A 16,716-nucleotide genomic window follows, 5' to 3' on the forward strand; every position below is an offset into this window, starting at 1 on the left:
ATGCTCTGGTGAACCAGTGCTTTCTTTTGGTGTGGGGTGTACACGTGTGACAGGTTCTACAGGCATAGAGACCTAGAAATGGGACAGCTGGGCAGGAGGTTATGTGCATCAGCAACCTAACTAGATATTGCCAACCTGCTGCTCAAAGGTGGGACCATCTACTCTTCCATCAGCAGAGTGGGAGTTCTTCTGGCTTCACATTCTTGAGAACCCACGTTACTTTCAGCTTGAGGGATCTGATGTATTCCTCCCGCATGCGTTTATAGACACACGCACAGATCAGGATTCTTAGGGAAAAGCAGAACTTTAGTTTACCGAAGAGTCGAGTTTGCTTTAGAACTTCCCAGAGACCAATGTGTGGCTACTTTAAAATTTTCGGCAGCCTAGAATTGGTTGGCTGTTTGAAAATTATTCAACGACAAGAGTACTGTTAAGGAAAATTATGTGGGAAAAGTACAAAATTGCCAATGGGATCACCCTATTAACATAGTTACTTTTAAAATATACAAAATATACTCACTTGGCAATTACTAGTTGCCTTGATCAAACTGAAAGATTTAAAAAAATGAATTCACTACTGGCTTATTTTACATTATATATACATTTTCCAAATATGTCTGATCCTGTACTGCTCTTCCAATGGGTCTGAGTTAGCCTACAGGTAAATAAAAATGAACAGAACAAGCTTCCGGATCAGACTTGCTTTTATTTTAGAACTTGTCTCTTGCTCCATTGTAATTCCCAAGAACAGCTCTGATCATATAGAATATTCATGTGTTTCCCAATTGTTTTTCCCAGCAAAAATCAAGTACATACAAAGCAAAGCATGCTAAAATGTAAAACAAATGATCACAGCACAAAACAACCACTCACAAAATTAGCCTCATCTCACTTTTTTTCTTTCTCACAAGTTCCATTCTTTTCTTTTTCTTTCTCACGAATTCCATTCTTTTCTAAATGTTCTGGTAAAGAGCAGGCTTTGACTATGGTGGTAGCAGCCTGCCAGGTAGCTTTTACAGGGCGCTCAGGTCATGAGGGTGGCACGAAATCGGAAGGATGGACGTGGGTTTCTAGTTCTATGAAGAGAGAGAAGACACTCCTAGTAAATTCTAACTCCGCTTTTTACTCAGCAGTCCAACTTGAGATGCAGACGTGATGAAAATGAAAGTCTTTAGGCAGATAGAGCGTCAGAAGTGCTGCCCGAACCGTACAAGAGCTGTCAAAGAAAAACTTCAGTTAACTCTTCCTGGTCGGTTGTCCCCATTCGTGGAGGAAATGAAGTCATTCCTAGTTTCTCAGTACTGCTCGTTGATGTCTTCACTCCGAAAAGTCTCCCTCTCAGATTCGAAACAGAACAAGTTTAGCACGTCATTAGCTGATTGGTTTCATGAGAAATTCCTGCCGATCACCATTCTCCTTCCAGCAGATGATTTACAGTTTCTAGTTAGCACCACGTGGAATCACACATTGCCAATGGAGCTGTCTTCCTTTCCTGCTCTGATCATCTTGGGGCCTCACCATCTGCAAAACATAAAAATATGAATTCGCTCTTAATGTCAGTGGATTTGTTTAAAATGTTCCTCTCGACTCTTCTTTTGCCACATATGAAATGAGCACACGTTGTTTTGCCATTTTCGGTAGTCAAAATAAAAGGGCAATGTGATAATGGATACAAATGAGCAACATATAAGTAGAACTATAGATAGGCTTCCTCCTAGGAAAATGCTGGCGCGTTCATCATCTGAAATGCCACACTCAGCACATTCAGTGGCTGGTATCATGGATTCAGGGCTAGAAGGAATGTGCAGAGCTAGGACTCTGCCCAGAATCCTTCTGATCTTTTTTAGCATTGACTTGGAGGACAACATTCCTTCCCCTCCCATCCCTCTTTCCCCCTCCTTCCCGACCACCCCCATGTGAGCTTTTGCTTCCAGCATCTTAGGAGGGCTGCTGTCCAGCCACTGGAATGGCTTTAATCACATGCAGCATGAGTACCTTGGAGCTTAAAGCCCTTCCCAAGACAACCCTTGGCCAGTCAATGATCCAGGAGGGAGTAAGAAAGCCCAACTTCTTTGTTTCAGGTCAGGATGCTCTGCAGCATTAACTCAACGTGCCGGAGCGCCTGCAAAGACCAAGTGCTCTACGGTACTTGGCCCGAGATGACACCCTTGTTTGTCTCCCACTCCTTCCCGGTTTGCTTCCTCCATTCCCTTTCCGCTTCTCCTGTCAGTGAGTGCTATCTCAATAAATCACATGCCTGCCAATCCTCACCCCGGGGTCAGCTCCGGGGAACCTGACCCAAGGCAGGATGTGAGAGATGATCCCACCTACTTGTCTTCACACACTTGCTTACACACCCGCCTCAAAGGAAAACAATCATGTACTCTTGCCTTGCATATTTTAAAGTTAACATCTAATTATTTTTTCATTAGGATTTGAGGTATTAGAAAAGGATGTATAATTTGTGACATATCATAAAAACTGATATTTAAAAATAAAACTGCCACATTTTTCTTTTAACTTACCATATAGACTCTAAATATCACAGTCATTTGATACACCATTATCTATTTAAAATACATGTAAACATGTTCACAGTTAAAAGTCAGATATTATGTAGTGTTTAATTTTCTCCTTAAACATGTATTTCCATTGCACTTCCCCCATAGAATTTCATTTAACTGTAACACATTTATATGCTTTAAAACCTTTTATTGTCTGCCTAACAATAATCCTCTGCAGCAAAAAATATATTTAAATGCACATTTTTCATTTTATATGGCTATAAGCTTCTATGTGTTAACATTTTTTTTTTCTGATGGATTACCATCACAACTTATCAAAACAGCATATATATTCAAATTTTGGTAATTTTATCATAAAAAAAGTAAAAATTTTATTGGACATGCATTTCTTATTGAGAGGCATGATAGTTTTTCCCTATCATTTTTATTTACTGCTACTACAATTTATTGTCAGAGTGAGGCAATGTCTAATATTAATTCTATTAATATTTACTATTGTAGATTTAAGCACTGATAAATAGTTTACACAGATGGGTTTTGAGTTTTATTAGAGCAATAGCAAATAGTTCTTTGAATTGTTTCTGAGTTATGTGTCCAAAATGACCCCATCATCTTTCAAGAGGTTTTACAAAGGAATGTTACCCAGTCACTGAATGACGTTTTCTCACTTCCGGAAAATGTACCCCAAAACGCTTCACTAAACTTATCAAATGGCTATTAATAATACCAGTTACTCTTTCATTTATGGGTATGGTGTTTAACTTGAGAAACTAAAATATGGCTGGAAAATTCGAATATTGTTAAATTAAGCACACTTGCCATGTATCCTATTACTATATTTTTTGATAAAATAATAATATTTCTTATAATCTGTTTTATATATTTTTTCTTCAGAATTTTGAAGCTCCAACTTAGCTCCTTCACTTTATGGGACATATCCCCAGATAGCCTAATTGGCAGAAGTGGTCCTTACAGTAAAACCAATCAACACCTCATTGTGTGATGATGTCTTATTTATGATTCCATTCATAGGTAAATGATTAAGGCTACGATTTTTTTGGCCCCATGAAACAATGCTTGGTCTCCATCAATATTTCATGCATAGACTCTTTGCTTTGTTCTCACAGATTTCTCACTTAGAAGCGATGCATCTTTTGGGGCCTCTGGGTGGCTCAGTGAGTTAAGCTTCCGACTTCAGCTCAGGTCATGATATCGCAGTTTGTGAGTTGGAGCCCCGGGTCGGGCTCTGTGCTGACAGCTTGGAGCCTGGAGCCTGCTTCCGATTCTGTGTCTCCCTCTCTCTCTGCCCCTCCCTTGCTCACGCTCTACGCGTCTCTCTCAAAAATAAATAAACATTAAAAAAATAATAAATAAATAAATAAATAAATAAATGAAAGAAAAGATGCATCTTCTGCCAAGATTTGGGAAATGGAAGAGGCCAGATTACTGAATGAAACTTATCATCACTCCTACCATCCTCCGTTTAGAGTATACCTGAATTCAGAACATCCGAACATGACTTCAAATACCTCTTTTCTAGCAACACGCATTTTCCTTAACAGAAACACATACAAGATGGGAAAGACATGAAGCCTTATGTGGCTTCAAGGAAGCCTATAGATCCAGTATTTTGACTCCTTGTTTGACACCCACCCCCTCTCCCATGCCTCCCTAGCAGGGTTTACATCTGGGCAAAGCACATAATCAGATTCAGAATGGCTGAGAAAGGGGCCCCTGGCTGGCTCAGTCAGAAGAACATGTGACTCTTCATCTTGGGGTTGTGAGTTTGAGTCCGACATTGGGTGTAGAGATTACTTAAAAATAAAATCTTTAAAAAGAATGGTTGAGAAATATTCCATTTCTTGTGTGAGGTGTGTGTGTGTGGGGGGGGGGGGTGGTATTTGTAAAGGGGGGCAGGAAAGGAGGCCCTCCATGATTCCTCAGATAGAGACATTCTCAGTAGAGAGTCCTTTAAGAGTAGTTCTCAGAAACCCATGCGCTGGGAAGTCTTTGTGTGACCCCAGGAGCCCCCAGTATGAAAAACACTGGCCTTGACCAAGCTCCTCATACACAAATAGGAAAGCTGAAGACCAAGGCAATCTGGTGCCCATTTGAGATCGCAAAGCTAGCTGGTGACAGAACCAAAATTAGCATCTGGGTCACCTCATTCCCAGTCTGACATTCTTTCCACCATGACCATCAACTCTAATGCGATTTGTCATCATCACTGTCATTATCATCATCATCAATATCTTAAATAATAGCTAATATGTGTTAAGCTTTCACTCCATACAAAGTGCTGTTCGAAGCACTTTACATTCATATAGCGATCACATTAGCCTATGATGTATGCTCTATTATTATGTCCATTTTACAGAAAGGGAAATGGAAGCTCAGAGAGACAGAATAATGTGCCTAAGATTACATGACTAGTAATTGCAGAAATAGGAGTCAAACCCATGTCCCAATTCAATGATCCCTGGATTCACTCTTTCAACTACTATTTCCCAAAGTGGTTTCTATAAAATATTAGCCCAAAAAGATGCTGTTACAAGATTTTGTGGTCATAGTGGTTTGACTGTAGCCCCTCTCTCAGAATCACAATGAAGATGAACCCATTAAAGGCACTGAGAAGTCCTGCAAAAATGATACCTACTTATCAACGTTTTATAGGAAAATTATTTTTTTCTAATTACCTATTAATGTCTAGTGAGAAGACTCCCATTAAAGAAGACTAATTTAGGCTCAATATCTGTAACAGTAGGTCAATGGTTCTCAAATTCTAGCCTGCATTAGAATCATCTGGAGGGCCCCAACTCCAGAGTTTCTGATTCAACAGGCCCATGGTGGGATCCAAGGATCTGCATTCCCAATGACTTCCTAGATGATGCTGACGTTGCTGGTCATTGCTGGACATTGATATTAGAAAAATAAAGACTAAGAAACAAGCCCTAACTTGGCATAATGGGAAAAGGAATACAGTTACACTTTTTAAAATCCACATTAAAATCTTGTGAATGACTACCCTACGACCCAGCAATTGCACTAGCAGGTATTCATCCAAGGGATACAGGTGTGCTGTTTCAAAGGGGCACATGCACCCCAATGTTTATAGCAGCGCTATTGACAATAGCCAAAGTATGGAAAGAGCCCAAATGGCCATCGACGGATGAATGGATAAAGAAGATGTGGTGTGTGTGTGTGTGTGTGTATGAGGAACTTAAGATACAAAACAGATGAACATAAGGGAAGGGAAGCAAAAATGATATAAAAACAGGGAGGGGGACAAAACAGAAGAAACTCTTAAATATAGAGAACACACAGTTGTTGGAGGGGTTGTGGGGGGGATGGGCTAAATGGGTAAGGGATAGGGGGCATTAAGGAATCTACTCCTGAAATCATTGTTGCACCATATGCTAATGAACTTGGATGTAAATTAAACAATAAATAAAACATAAATTAAAAATAAAGTAAAATAAAATCTTGCAAATGTACACTATAATGAGCAAAAAAAAAAAATCTGTGCATTAAGTAGATGGATAAAATTAAAACATCAGAAACAAAATGGGCACATGAAAAGAAAAGCCCACTCTCTTTGGGAAAACAAAGATAAGCATAGCAAAGATAAGCATATAAAGGGTGATTCCTCTTCACAGTGGATTTTTATTTTTAATTGTCCAACATATTGTCAGACTTAGATCATTCATGCAGGGACAATATTAGCTGACTATGTGCCAAGCACAATGTGTATTCTGACCTTCATATGTATCATCTTCAACCTTTCAACAACCCAAATAAATATTTTATTATCTTTCTTTCATGGATTAACTTTAAGGTGAACTTGTGTTCTATAAACATAATTGTAGAGTATAAATCTTTGTGACAAAATGGTGTGGAATAGGTACTGTGAATATTCTTTGGTAAAGACACTTTTAGATATCTATAGCTTCCGTTTTCTTCTCTGTAGAAAAGATACAGGACGACCCAGTGATTTCTAAAGTCATTTCAGTTTCAGATTCTAATCTTCCACGACCCAAGAAAGAAGCCAAACTGACACTGCCTGAAGAGACTCAGACTGATTTCTTGGAGCAGAGCTGGCCAAATGTTACCACATCAGGCTGTTGGCTAGAACTCTCTGAGCGAAATGAATAAAGACATCATCAACCTCTGGATGTAGGATATATAATTAAGTAGAAAAATGAAGAAAACTTCTGGAGGAAAGAAATTATGAAGAATACTAAACAAGAAAGTATTGGTAATGTTCACTTGATAATCCTTTTGAGTCTACCAACCTTATGATTTTCAATAGGAATCTCACCTCAAGATATCTAACATGACTGAATCAAAGGAGATTTATTGCAGTGTTTTTCAAACTTGTATGCACATTGCAGTTGCCTTTGGAGCTTCAAAAAAATGGATGCCTTGTCTCACTCCCAGAGAAGATGATTTAAGTGATGTGGAATGTGGGCTGGACTATGGAATTGTCAACAAATACCTTGGTCATTATAATGCACAAACTTGGGCAATGCTGATTCATAGGGTTCTTTCCTATGATTACATTGTTAATTATATCCCCTACTGTGGACTGAACTGTGTCCCTCCAAATTCATTTGATGAAGGCCTACACTTTACATGACTGTATTGGGGACAGGGCCTTTAAGGTGGTGACTAAGGGTGAATGCAGTCATAAGGATAGAGATGTGATCTGATAAAAATATCGCCCTTTGAAGAGGAAGTGACACCAGGTCTGTCTCTCCACCATGCGAAAACAAAGCAAGAAAAGGTGGCTGTCTGCCAGCCAGAAAGAGAGCTCTCATCAGGAATCAAATTGGCTGGTGCCCTGATCTTGGACTTCCCAGCCTCAAGAACTGTAAGAAAATAAATTATTGTTGTTTAAGCCCCCTAGTCTATAGCATTTGTTCTGGCAGCCTGAGCTGCCCAAGACATCCCCTCTTACACTCACTATTTCGGATCTCATTCCTTCCTCCAGCGTTGGGAAAGCGTACTGAATCAGGAGCTGCCAGACCAGGGTCAAGTCCCAGGAAGTCACTAAACCTCTTTGAGCTTCAGTTTCTCCATCCAAGTATGGGGGGTATTAACTCCTGTCTCTTATACAGGGTTTTGGAGGGAACTCAATGGGACATGTATATGAAATTACCTTGTAGACAGTATGGCTCTGTACATGGGTGAGCTGCAGCTGGTACCTGCCACTTTCTCTCAACCAGCCTCCCTTTCAAATCCCCTCGTTGATCTCCCTCTGGGTTTCCTCCTCAGCATGTTCTCTCAGCCATCTGGTCCCACTCATTTGACCTCACCTCCAATTCCCTGGTTCTCCCATCACTGCTCTCCATCAGCCCAAGTCTGCTAGCAACAAATCCTCCTACTTTTCCTTTATTTGAGAAGATCTTTATTTTGCCTTCATTCTGGAAGTCTATGTTCACTGGATAAAAAATTCTGTGTTCAGAGTTCTTTTACTTCAGTACATTAAAGAAAAGGATGTTTCACTGTCTTCTGCCTTCATGGTTTCTGATGAGAAATCTATGATCATTTGAAGAGTTGTTCTCTTTTTTGGTAACATGTAGATTTTCTCTAGCTGCTTCAAGATTTTCCTTATGTTTTGTTTTCAACAGTTAATTATGTGTCTTGAGTGGGTTTTTAAATCTGTAAAGTTTTATATATTTTACTAATTTGGGAATTTTTTGTCCATTATCTCCTCAAATATATCTTTTTCTGAATAAATCTAACTTTCATCTCTTTCTACTTCTAGAATGCCAGTGAAACAAATATTAGGCCTTTTGATATTGTTCTATAAGTCTCCAAGGCTCTGTTAATTTTAAAAACTCTCTTTCAGATTACATAATTAGTCTATCTTCAAGTTTACTGATTCCTTTCTTTATCATCTTCCTTCTGCTTTGGAGCCCATTCAGTGAGCTTGTTTTTAAATTTCAGACACTGTACATTTTTTTTACTTCTAAAATGTCCTTTTGGTTCCTTTTTTAAATTATTTCTATGTTTCTGCTGAGAATGTTATTTCTGTTCATTTCAAGTTGTTTGCCTTTACTTCATGGAGCATAGTTATCATAGCTGCTAATTTAATGGCTTTGTCTATTGGTTGTCTTTTCCTCTCAGAATTGTTCACATCTCCTGGTCACTGTATGTTGCCTAATTTTGGATTTTGTCCTGAACACTTTAAATATTATGTTGTATAGACTTGAAGTATTGTTATAATTCTCTGTAGAATTGTTTTTTTGTCAGTGGGCAATCAACCTGGTAGGTTCACAATGCAAGTGCTATCTCACCTTCTGTGGGCAGTGGTTCCAACCTCAGTTTAGTGCCCAAAGCCTTCACCATCCTATTCTGGGTCTTTCCATTCGCACACAGCTTAGGTGAGAGCCCAGGGCTTATGCAGCTCCCATAATTAGAATTAGAGGATCCCCTTCTCCAGTTGTCTTGCCTCTGGGGCTACCCCCACATGCTGGCCAACAGGGCCTATCTTCCTAGTTCCTCTGCCCAGAAAAACAGGGTTTCTCTTTAATTTTAGCTAGCTAGCCTTTCACTCAGCTCCGAATTGTGCCCACTTCAGAGCAAAACCATGAGAAGAAAGGGGGGAAATGGGGATTTCTTCCACCAAGTCTGACAAATGAGGGCCCTTTTTCCTAGTTCTTCTGCCCAGAAATATGGGGGTTCTACTGAGTTTTAGCCTCCTGCCCCACTGCCATCACACAGTTCCAGGACTGGGTCTGCCCTGAGCACAAAACCACAAAAGAAAACAGAAAAGAAAATGGTAAACTCATGCCCCTTCACAATATATCTGCTTTTTGTTACCTTTCAGAGATCTCAGGTGGTTAGTTTTTGTATTTTTTCCATAGTTTTCAGTTGTAGTCAGTGGGAGAGAGGGGCAGTATGGGCTTAGTCCACCTTGACTGGAACTAGATATTTCATTGTATTTATATTTGATTTTTCTTTTCTTACCTTTCTCTCCCCTTTATATATTTTTCTGTATTTCTTCTACTCTCATCGCTCTTATTTTCCATCATTTTGCTGATTTTGTTCAATATCTATACATTAGCTATGTTTACAATTATACCCGTATCTAATACATATAGTGTAGATGTATATATGAAGTATCCATTTGTACCACATACATATATAGCATTGTACATATATACTGCATACCCATATGGTATTTTATTGCATAATCATACCAAAATTTATTTATCATATCTGCTGTCGGGCTACTACAAAGAATGCTGTTATGAACATTCTAGTACATGACTTCTGGTGAATATATATTTTTCTGTTGTGCATATACATGAGAGCAAAATTGCTGGTCATAGGATATGTAAAGTTTCAGTTTTCACAGATACCAAAGAAGATTTATTTTAAAGTAATTTCCTATACAGTTTTGGTACACGGCAAAATAGCAGCTGAAAACTGCTCTAGAGCCTACTATAGCTTCCTGTTCGTCATCTCCCATGTTTTCTTTAGCTGTAGGTCCAGAACCATCTCCTCACATAGCCTAAGAATCTGCCCTCAGCCTCCAAAGAGATCTCAGAACCACAACAGCCTTGTGCATTCTAGGCACCACGGGGGTTGGGGCTGAGCTAGAAGCCCACATCTCAGAGCAGGCAAGCCCAGGGTGCTATGGGAGATGGCAGACCCTCAAACATTAGAGGCTCATTGTATAGGTCCTCCCCACCCCTACTTTGCACAAGGATGTGGGGATCTGCTTGCCTACCAAGGACCTGTGTGGTCTTTGTTCTCATTCCTCCTGTCTCCATTCCCTGACCCGACACCAAGTATTTACATCGACTTCTAGCTCTGGTTTTGTCAACACCATTGACTCCTTTTTTTTCTTTTTGCCTTTCTGGAGTTTTATCTGGTTTGCCTCCTCATTTGGGGAACCCCCTGGAGCCCCAGATGATAGGGTCCTCTATCTTGTCATCTCCACCTGTCCCAGTGAGTTCTCCTTGCTCATCCTTGCTCATTGTCCACTAGGGGAAAATCCAAACAAAGGTTCTTCAGGGTCTTCGATTCTATTGTACCCAAGGTTACCTTTTTTATCCTGTTGTTTACCATCTGCTAGAGCTGGCATTTCTTCTGCATGTGCCTCTTCCTTATCATTCATCATCAGTTCTCCAGTTGAAAAAAGCATGTATAACTTCTGGATCAAATCAGTAGTGGTCCCAGAACCATTACTAGGATTGTTCCCTAATACAAAGGAATGCTGCTCCTGGGAACCAAATTCATCAACCAGCTCATTGTTTCCTGTCTCTATTTCATACACCCCAGGAATAAGGCTGAGGTGACAGAGAAAAGAGATGAAAAACACATTAGCCAAGCCCCTTGCAGAATTAAATGTAAATACAGGCAGACATATAACAGCAATCAATTTTATGCATGTGATTAGAACAGTCCAAATGCAGTTTATGGATGAAATCTGACTCAGGGACAATTTTTTAATATTCCAAAGAGAAATCAGAATGTTGTGTCAGGGGTTTAGGACTCCAAAGCAATATTATTTTCATGACTGAATTTTTATTGAGTACTTAGGGTTGTACTTTGCAAAATCAAACTTAAAAGAACCCTTCCTACCAGTTTTCATATGGGTTCTGTTTTTTGAATGGCGAATGTTTTTGTTGCTTTGAAATTTTTTCTTTTGTGTTTTTCTTCTGCTCTAAAATTGCTACAGCTAACCTTTGATATTATAAGTTGTCTGTTTTGACAGTACTCAATATTAGTGTGGTGTTATATAAGGTATTGATAAGAGCCTCTGGTTTTTTTCATAAAAGCAACAGAAATGGGAACATGGTTCTTTCTAATATGGTTCACATTCTATGTGCTATGAACCCTAGATCTGTGCAGCCATCACAAACCAGGAGTATCTCAAATGCGTGTGCGCACACACACGCGCACACACACACACACACACCCTGCTACATCCGACAGCCAAACTTGCATCCTGAAAACTCAAACACCATTCCTGTCAAGTTATTTTCATTAGGACTGTTTCCAGCTGTAGTATTACCCAAACTGTGATTTTGTCAACTCACAATACAGTGTTTCCTGAGCCAACGGTCTCTGGGTTGGGAGAGGTGATGTTAACACACTTGGCTATCAGATCTGCAGGGGGATATTTGTTGATGGCACCTGGAGAAAGAGTGGCTGGTTAATCTAAATTTTACCCTTCTGTATTCTATCGCCCAAAGTCAGTTCATCTTTTCTTGTGATGTTTTCAAGATCAAATTAATTTTATAAGGGACTCAGCAAAGTAGACACCCTCTGACATTGCAATGCCTCATTGGTAAAGTCAATGAGATACAGCAGTGATTCAGTAAAAAATTCTTAAGCTCTGTGTGCCACAGGCTTGTGATGTGATTCAAGGTATTTCTCAACCCCTTCTAACATCTGTTTCTTTCCCTTTAACAGAAAGATCTCTCCAGAAGACACCTTGAGCTATTCAAATGGTCTGCCCTATTTACCTTGGGGTTGGAAGAAGGCATCTTTTTTTTTTTATGCTACTATATATAAATCCTGAATTCCAAGATTCCTAAGGGTTACATGAGCCCTGCGGCTTCGCGAGTGGCCGAAAATCTGCATCTCTGTCATTTCCTGGTAAATTTGCAGGAGCTGCAGATAACTACACAAGGTGGCCTCTGCCTCACCCCTAATCCCAACCCAGGCCAGGATTGGCTTGATGCTACAAGCTCTTGGGTATACTGCTATGCCCATGTCTAAAATTGCAACACATGGACAGAGGCTGGGGCAGTCACTGTCACTATAAAAAGACACCCTTAAGCCCCTGCCTGGCTATGCCTGAGCCAACTGTCTGGGACAGAGGCTCTAGAAGAGATTCCTTCCCATGGCTGAAAAGAATTAAAGTCATAGCCAAAGGTAATTTATAGTGAAAGATAGAACAGAAGTCCTTGGAGTAGATGGAGGGTGGTGGTAGTGAGATATTACTGATTACAGCAGTGTCCTTCCTTAAGGGTATAGGAGCTGAAATGTAGTTTAATGAACAGGAACACGGATGGCTCTGGGGTCAGAATGCCTGGGGCTGAGTCTAGAATTCACCAACTATTAAACTGTGAACTTTTGAGCAATTTATTTAATGTCTCTGAACCTTACTTAGTATGCTCACATGTAAAATGGGGATACTAATACTTTCCTTTGAGGGCTGAACTGAGAATTAAATGATATAATCCATTTAAAGAATTTGGCACATAGTACCAAGTACATATTAAACAGATTAGGGTTAAGAGACACTTTTTACCTATATGGGGATTTTTCTGGCTAAGACTTTGACAGTGCAGCAGTAGAGTTCAAGGTCAGTAAGACCTGATATTTTTCTCTGGTTTTCTCACCCCTACTCCCACCTTAGACTCTACCACTCTCCACTGAAGTAAGGAGTATATTACTATGTCAACTGGTGGATTGTACACAGAGACATCAAATCCATTGCAAAAGCAATAGAAGAGAAAAGGTTTAATGACTTACGTCTGATTAAATGAACAAATGGCTTGACAAACTTGGTGATATAGTTCAAATCTGGCTTGTGGGTTCGGCCAAGCTGGACTAAGTGATGATCCAGTGGGTGGCTGGCTAATTCTTCTAATTCCTTGTCGTTGTATACAGAGCCAAAGGAAAACACAAATATGGAGTAGCCCTGACACTTGGCTCTCAGAGATACATTTCTTAAGACTTCCTTGTCTAAGGGATTGGTTTCTCCAGCAGATATAACAAAGATAACTTTGTTTTTCCTCAGGTTGGGGGTTCCTACAAAGACATTGTCAATTGTCCACTGCAGAGCATGGCCAATAAAAACATCTCCATTGAGCTGTTGAAAAGAGTCTTGGAGATGATGTTTCATTTGGTATATACTGTTATAAGTAACCAAATCAAATTCCAGGTAGACAGGGCATTCTTCACTGTTGGGCATATAGCCTGGAGGAGAGTAGCTCAGGACTGCCACTCTGTCTCCTAACATGGAGGTCAGTGGGTCTGGGGCAATGTGAAAGTAATCAAGCACTGAGATTAGAAAAGTTTTCACTTCCTGAAACTCCTCATTTCCTATTCTTTGGGAAGAATCTATGAGGAAAGCCACATCCATGTAATATTCTTGAAGAGAGGTATCTCCAGGTTCATAAGTAAGACCTGGTTCTTCTTTTCTGCCATGGTTTTCATGTCCTGCAATAGAATAGCTCAAGTCATTCTTTTTAGTAGAAGGCTAAACTTGGAGCTCCCAGCCAAGGATGGCCAATACACATCATGGGATTTTTGCCATGCTTCATTCCCACACCCATGGCAGACATCATTAATCAATTACAGTACTTGTTCTCAGATGCATTTTCCACACATTGCATGGGAAACCACTGGGCATTCAACAGGGGCCGTCATGCGAAAAGAAACGTTTGCTAGCCCATCTCAGATCTCTGTCAAAAAGATCTTTGACTGATCCTCTAGCTATTTTCATATCCAAGATGAGAAACATATAACTATTTTTAGTGCACTCTACATGATCACAAAATTTGCATGAGATCTAATTATTACGCAGTGACCCTTAAACTATATATGTCAAAATCACATTTACTGATGTCACAAACACTTGGACCATTAGATACATGTTCAAAATATGCGCCATAGTGTGATGTCATGAGAGCAAGTATAAATGCTGATTTTAGAATCCAAACTCTTTGTAAGACATTAAATACTCTAAGATGTTGGTTAAGTGCCAGTCTACAGTTTATTGGCCCATGACAAAATAAGGAGCTCGCGCCGTGTTGTAAGTCATCTAATTACTAAGTATACTGTTTAGTTCAGGCGACTCCTTCTTCTTCTTTTTTTTTTTTTTTGTAGCAAGACTTTCTCAATGGAGAAACAGTGCCTTGATTTATATTCTGATGCTAATGTCTTATCTTGCTGCAGATCAGCACTTCAAGAAGCACTGATCTAAGCCTAAGGGATCATAAAACCACGTCTACAACCATGGGGATAGTGGCTGGTTGGTGAAGCCACAACAGGAAATCCCAGCTTAGAAAGACAGAAAGTAGGTAGCCAATATTCTTTTTACCATGAAAGAAGTGTGTCTATGAACCTAATCAAGCAAGAAGTAGATTTCTAACAGGCAAAAATTTATTGATCCCCATTTGTGCTCAACTGCATTATTAAAGCTTTCTATTTATTACTTTATTTACTCCTCACAACAATCCTCGCAAATGAATCAATTAACCTGTATTAATGTCATAAAAACTTGATAATAGAAATAGAATGCAAAAACCACCATGATAGATAATGTTATTAACAGGGCAAAGGCTCCATTAGATGTTTATATGTTCAAATAACTGAATTGCTGGGGTAAGCTACACATTACCTTTTTATCTATTGTTGGATTTTTTTGACAAATAAAAATTATACCTAAATGGTAAGGTTTATAATGTGGTATTTTAATAACACTATACCTTGTGTAATGATTACAACAATCAAGTTAATATTATTGGATTTGATTTACTTAAAATTTTGTTTTGAATTTTACATCTATGTTTATGAGGAATATTGGCATGTACTTTCATTTTCACATAATGCCTTTGTCTGGTTTTGCTATCATGGTAATCTGGCCTCAAAGAATGAGCTGGAAAAGAATTTCTCCCTCTTTAATTTTCTGTAAGAGTTTGTGTAGAATTAGTATTATTTCTTTCGTAAACATTTTGTTGAATTTACCAGTGAAGTTATTTTGGCTTCTATATGGGAAATTTTGAACTACAAATCAATTTCTTTAATAGGTTTAGGGCTACTTAGATTACTTCTTGAATGAGCTCTGGTAATTTGTGAAAATCGCAAGAAATCAATCTGTCTATTTCACCTAAGCTACTTTAGAGGCAAAATATTATTTATCATATTCTCTGACTATGCTTTTAATATGTGTAGACTATGTTTACTCTCTCATTCCTGATTTAATAGTGTCTTTTCTTTTTTCCTGGTCAGTTTATCATTTTCTTAAAAAATTTTTAATGTTTGTTTATTTTTGAGAGAGAAACAGAGCACGAGTGGGGAAGGGCAAAGAGAGAGGGAGACACAGAATCTGAAGCAGGCTCCAGGCTCTGAGCCGTCAGCAAAGCTGACAGTCACCCAATTTTATTGACGTTCTCAAAGAAACACCTTTTGGGTTTCACTGATTTTCTCTTTTCTATTTCACTGAGTTCCACTTTAATTTTATTACTTCCTTTTTTCTTCTGCTTACCCTGGGTTCTTTCTTCGCTGATTTCTTGAGGTGAAATTTGAAGTCATTGTTCTGAAAACTTTCTTCTTTACCAATGTAAGTATTTAATGCTATAGATGATCTTGTAAGTATTGTGTTAGTGGAATCTCACAAATTCTGGTATATTGTGATTTTATTTTCACTCATTTCAAAATACTTTCTAATTTCCTTTCTGATTTCTTCTTTGATCATGGATTATTTAGAAGTGTTTCACTTAGTTTCCAAACACTTGAGGATTTTTTGAAGATCTTTCTGCCACTGATTTTTAATTTAATTCTGTTTTGGCCAGAGAATATATTTGGCATGACTTCAATCTCTTAAACTTTTGAGAATTGCTTTATGGCCCACAATACGGACTATCTTGGTGAGTGTTTCATGTGTATTGAAAAGAATGTGAATTTTGTTGTTGTCTGGAGTATTCTATTAATATCCATTAGGTGAGGTTAGTTACTAAGGTTGCTCAAGACTACTGTATCCCTGCTGATATTCCTACCAATTATTGAGAAAGGGTATTGAAACTCTGATGTTCTTTTCACTTTTAAAAAATCTTTTCTCTCCTTTAGTTTTATTTTGGATAATTTCTATTGCCATGTCTTTAAGTTTATTGATATTTTTTTTTTACCAAATCTGATTTGCTATTAATCCCATCCAGTGTATTGCTCATCCTAGACATTGCAACTTTTTATCTCTACATATTCTATTTGAATCTTTTTCTTATATCTTGCACATCTCTACTTAACTTTTTCACATATGGAATATAGTTATAATAACTATTTTGATATCTTTGCTAATTCTATTATCTGTGTCAGTTCCACTTCGTTTTAAGAGTGATTATGTTCTTGATTATGGTCATGCCTTTCATGCTTCTTTTTGTGCCAGATATTGTGAAATCCTCCTTTTTTTGATATGGAATACTTTTGTTTTCCTATAAATATT

General features: G+C 38.6%; 1 protein-coding gene across 1 annotated transcript in view; it reads right to left on the bottom strand.

Moving 5' to 3' along the window:
- Window positions 1-886: 886 nt before the first annotated feature.
- COL6A5 (collagen type VI alpha 5 chain) overlaps window positions 887-16,716 on the bottom strand; it is a 106,921-nt gene continuing 91,091 nt past the window's right edge. The window contains exons 38-41 of the mRNA XM_042955874.1: window positions 13,023-13,712; window positions 11,579-11,675; window positions 10,581-10,825; window positions 887-1,521 (exon numbers count right to left, since the gene is read on the bottom strand). Coding sequence (XP_042811808.1) covers window positions 1,502-1,521; window positions 10,581-10,825; window positions 11,579-11,675; window positions 13,023-13,712 — 1,052 coding nt within the window. The 3' untranslated portion in view covers window positions 887-1,501. The remainder of the gene's footprint in view (window positions 1,522-10,580; window positions 10,826-11,578; window positions 11,676-13,022; window positions 13,713-16,716) is intronic.

This window comes from Panthera leo, chromosome C2 (genome assembly GCF_018350215.1).
Source record: "Panthera leo isolate Ple1 chromosome C2, P.leo_Ple1_pat1.1, whole genome shotgun sequence".
NCBI lineage: Eukaryota > Metazoa > Chordata > Mammalia > Carnivora > Felidae > Panthera > Panthera leo.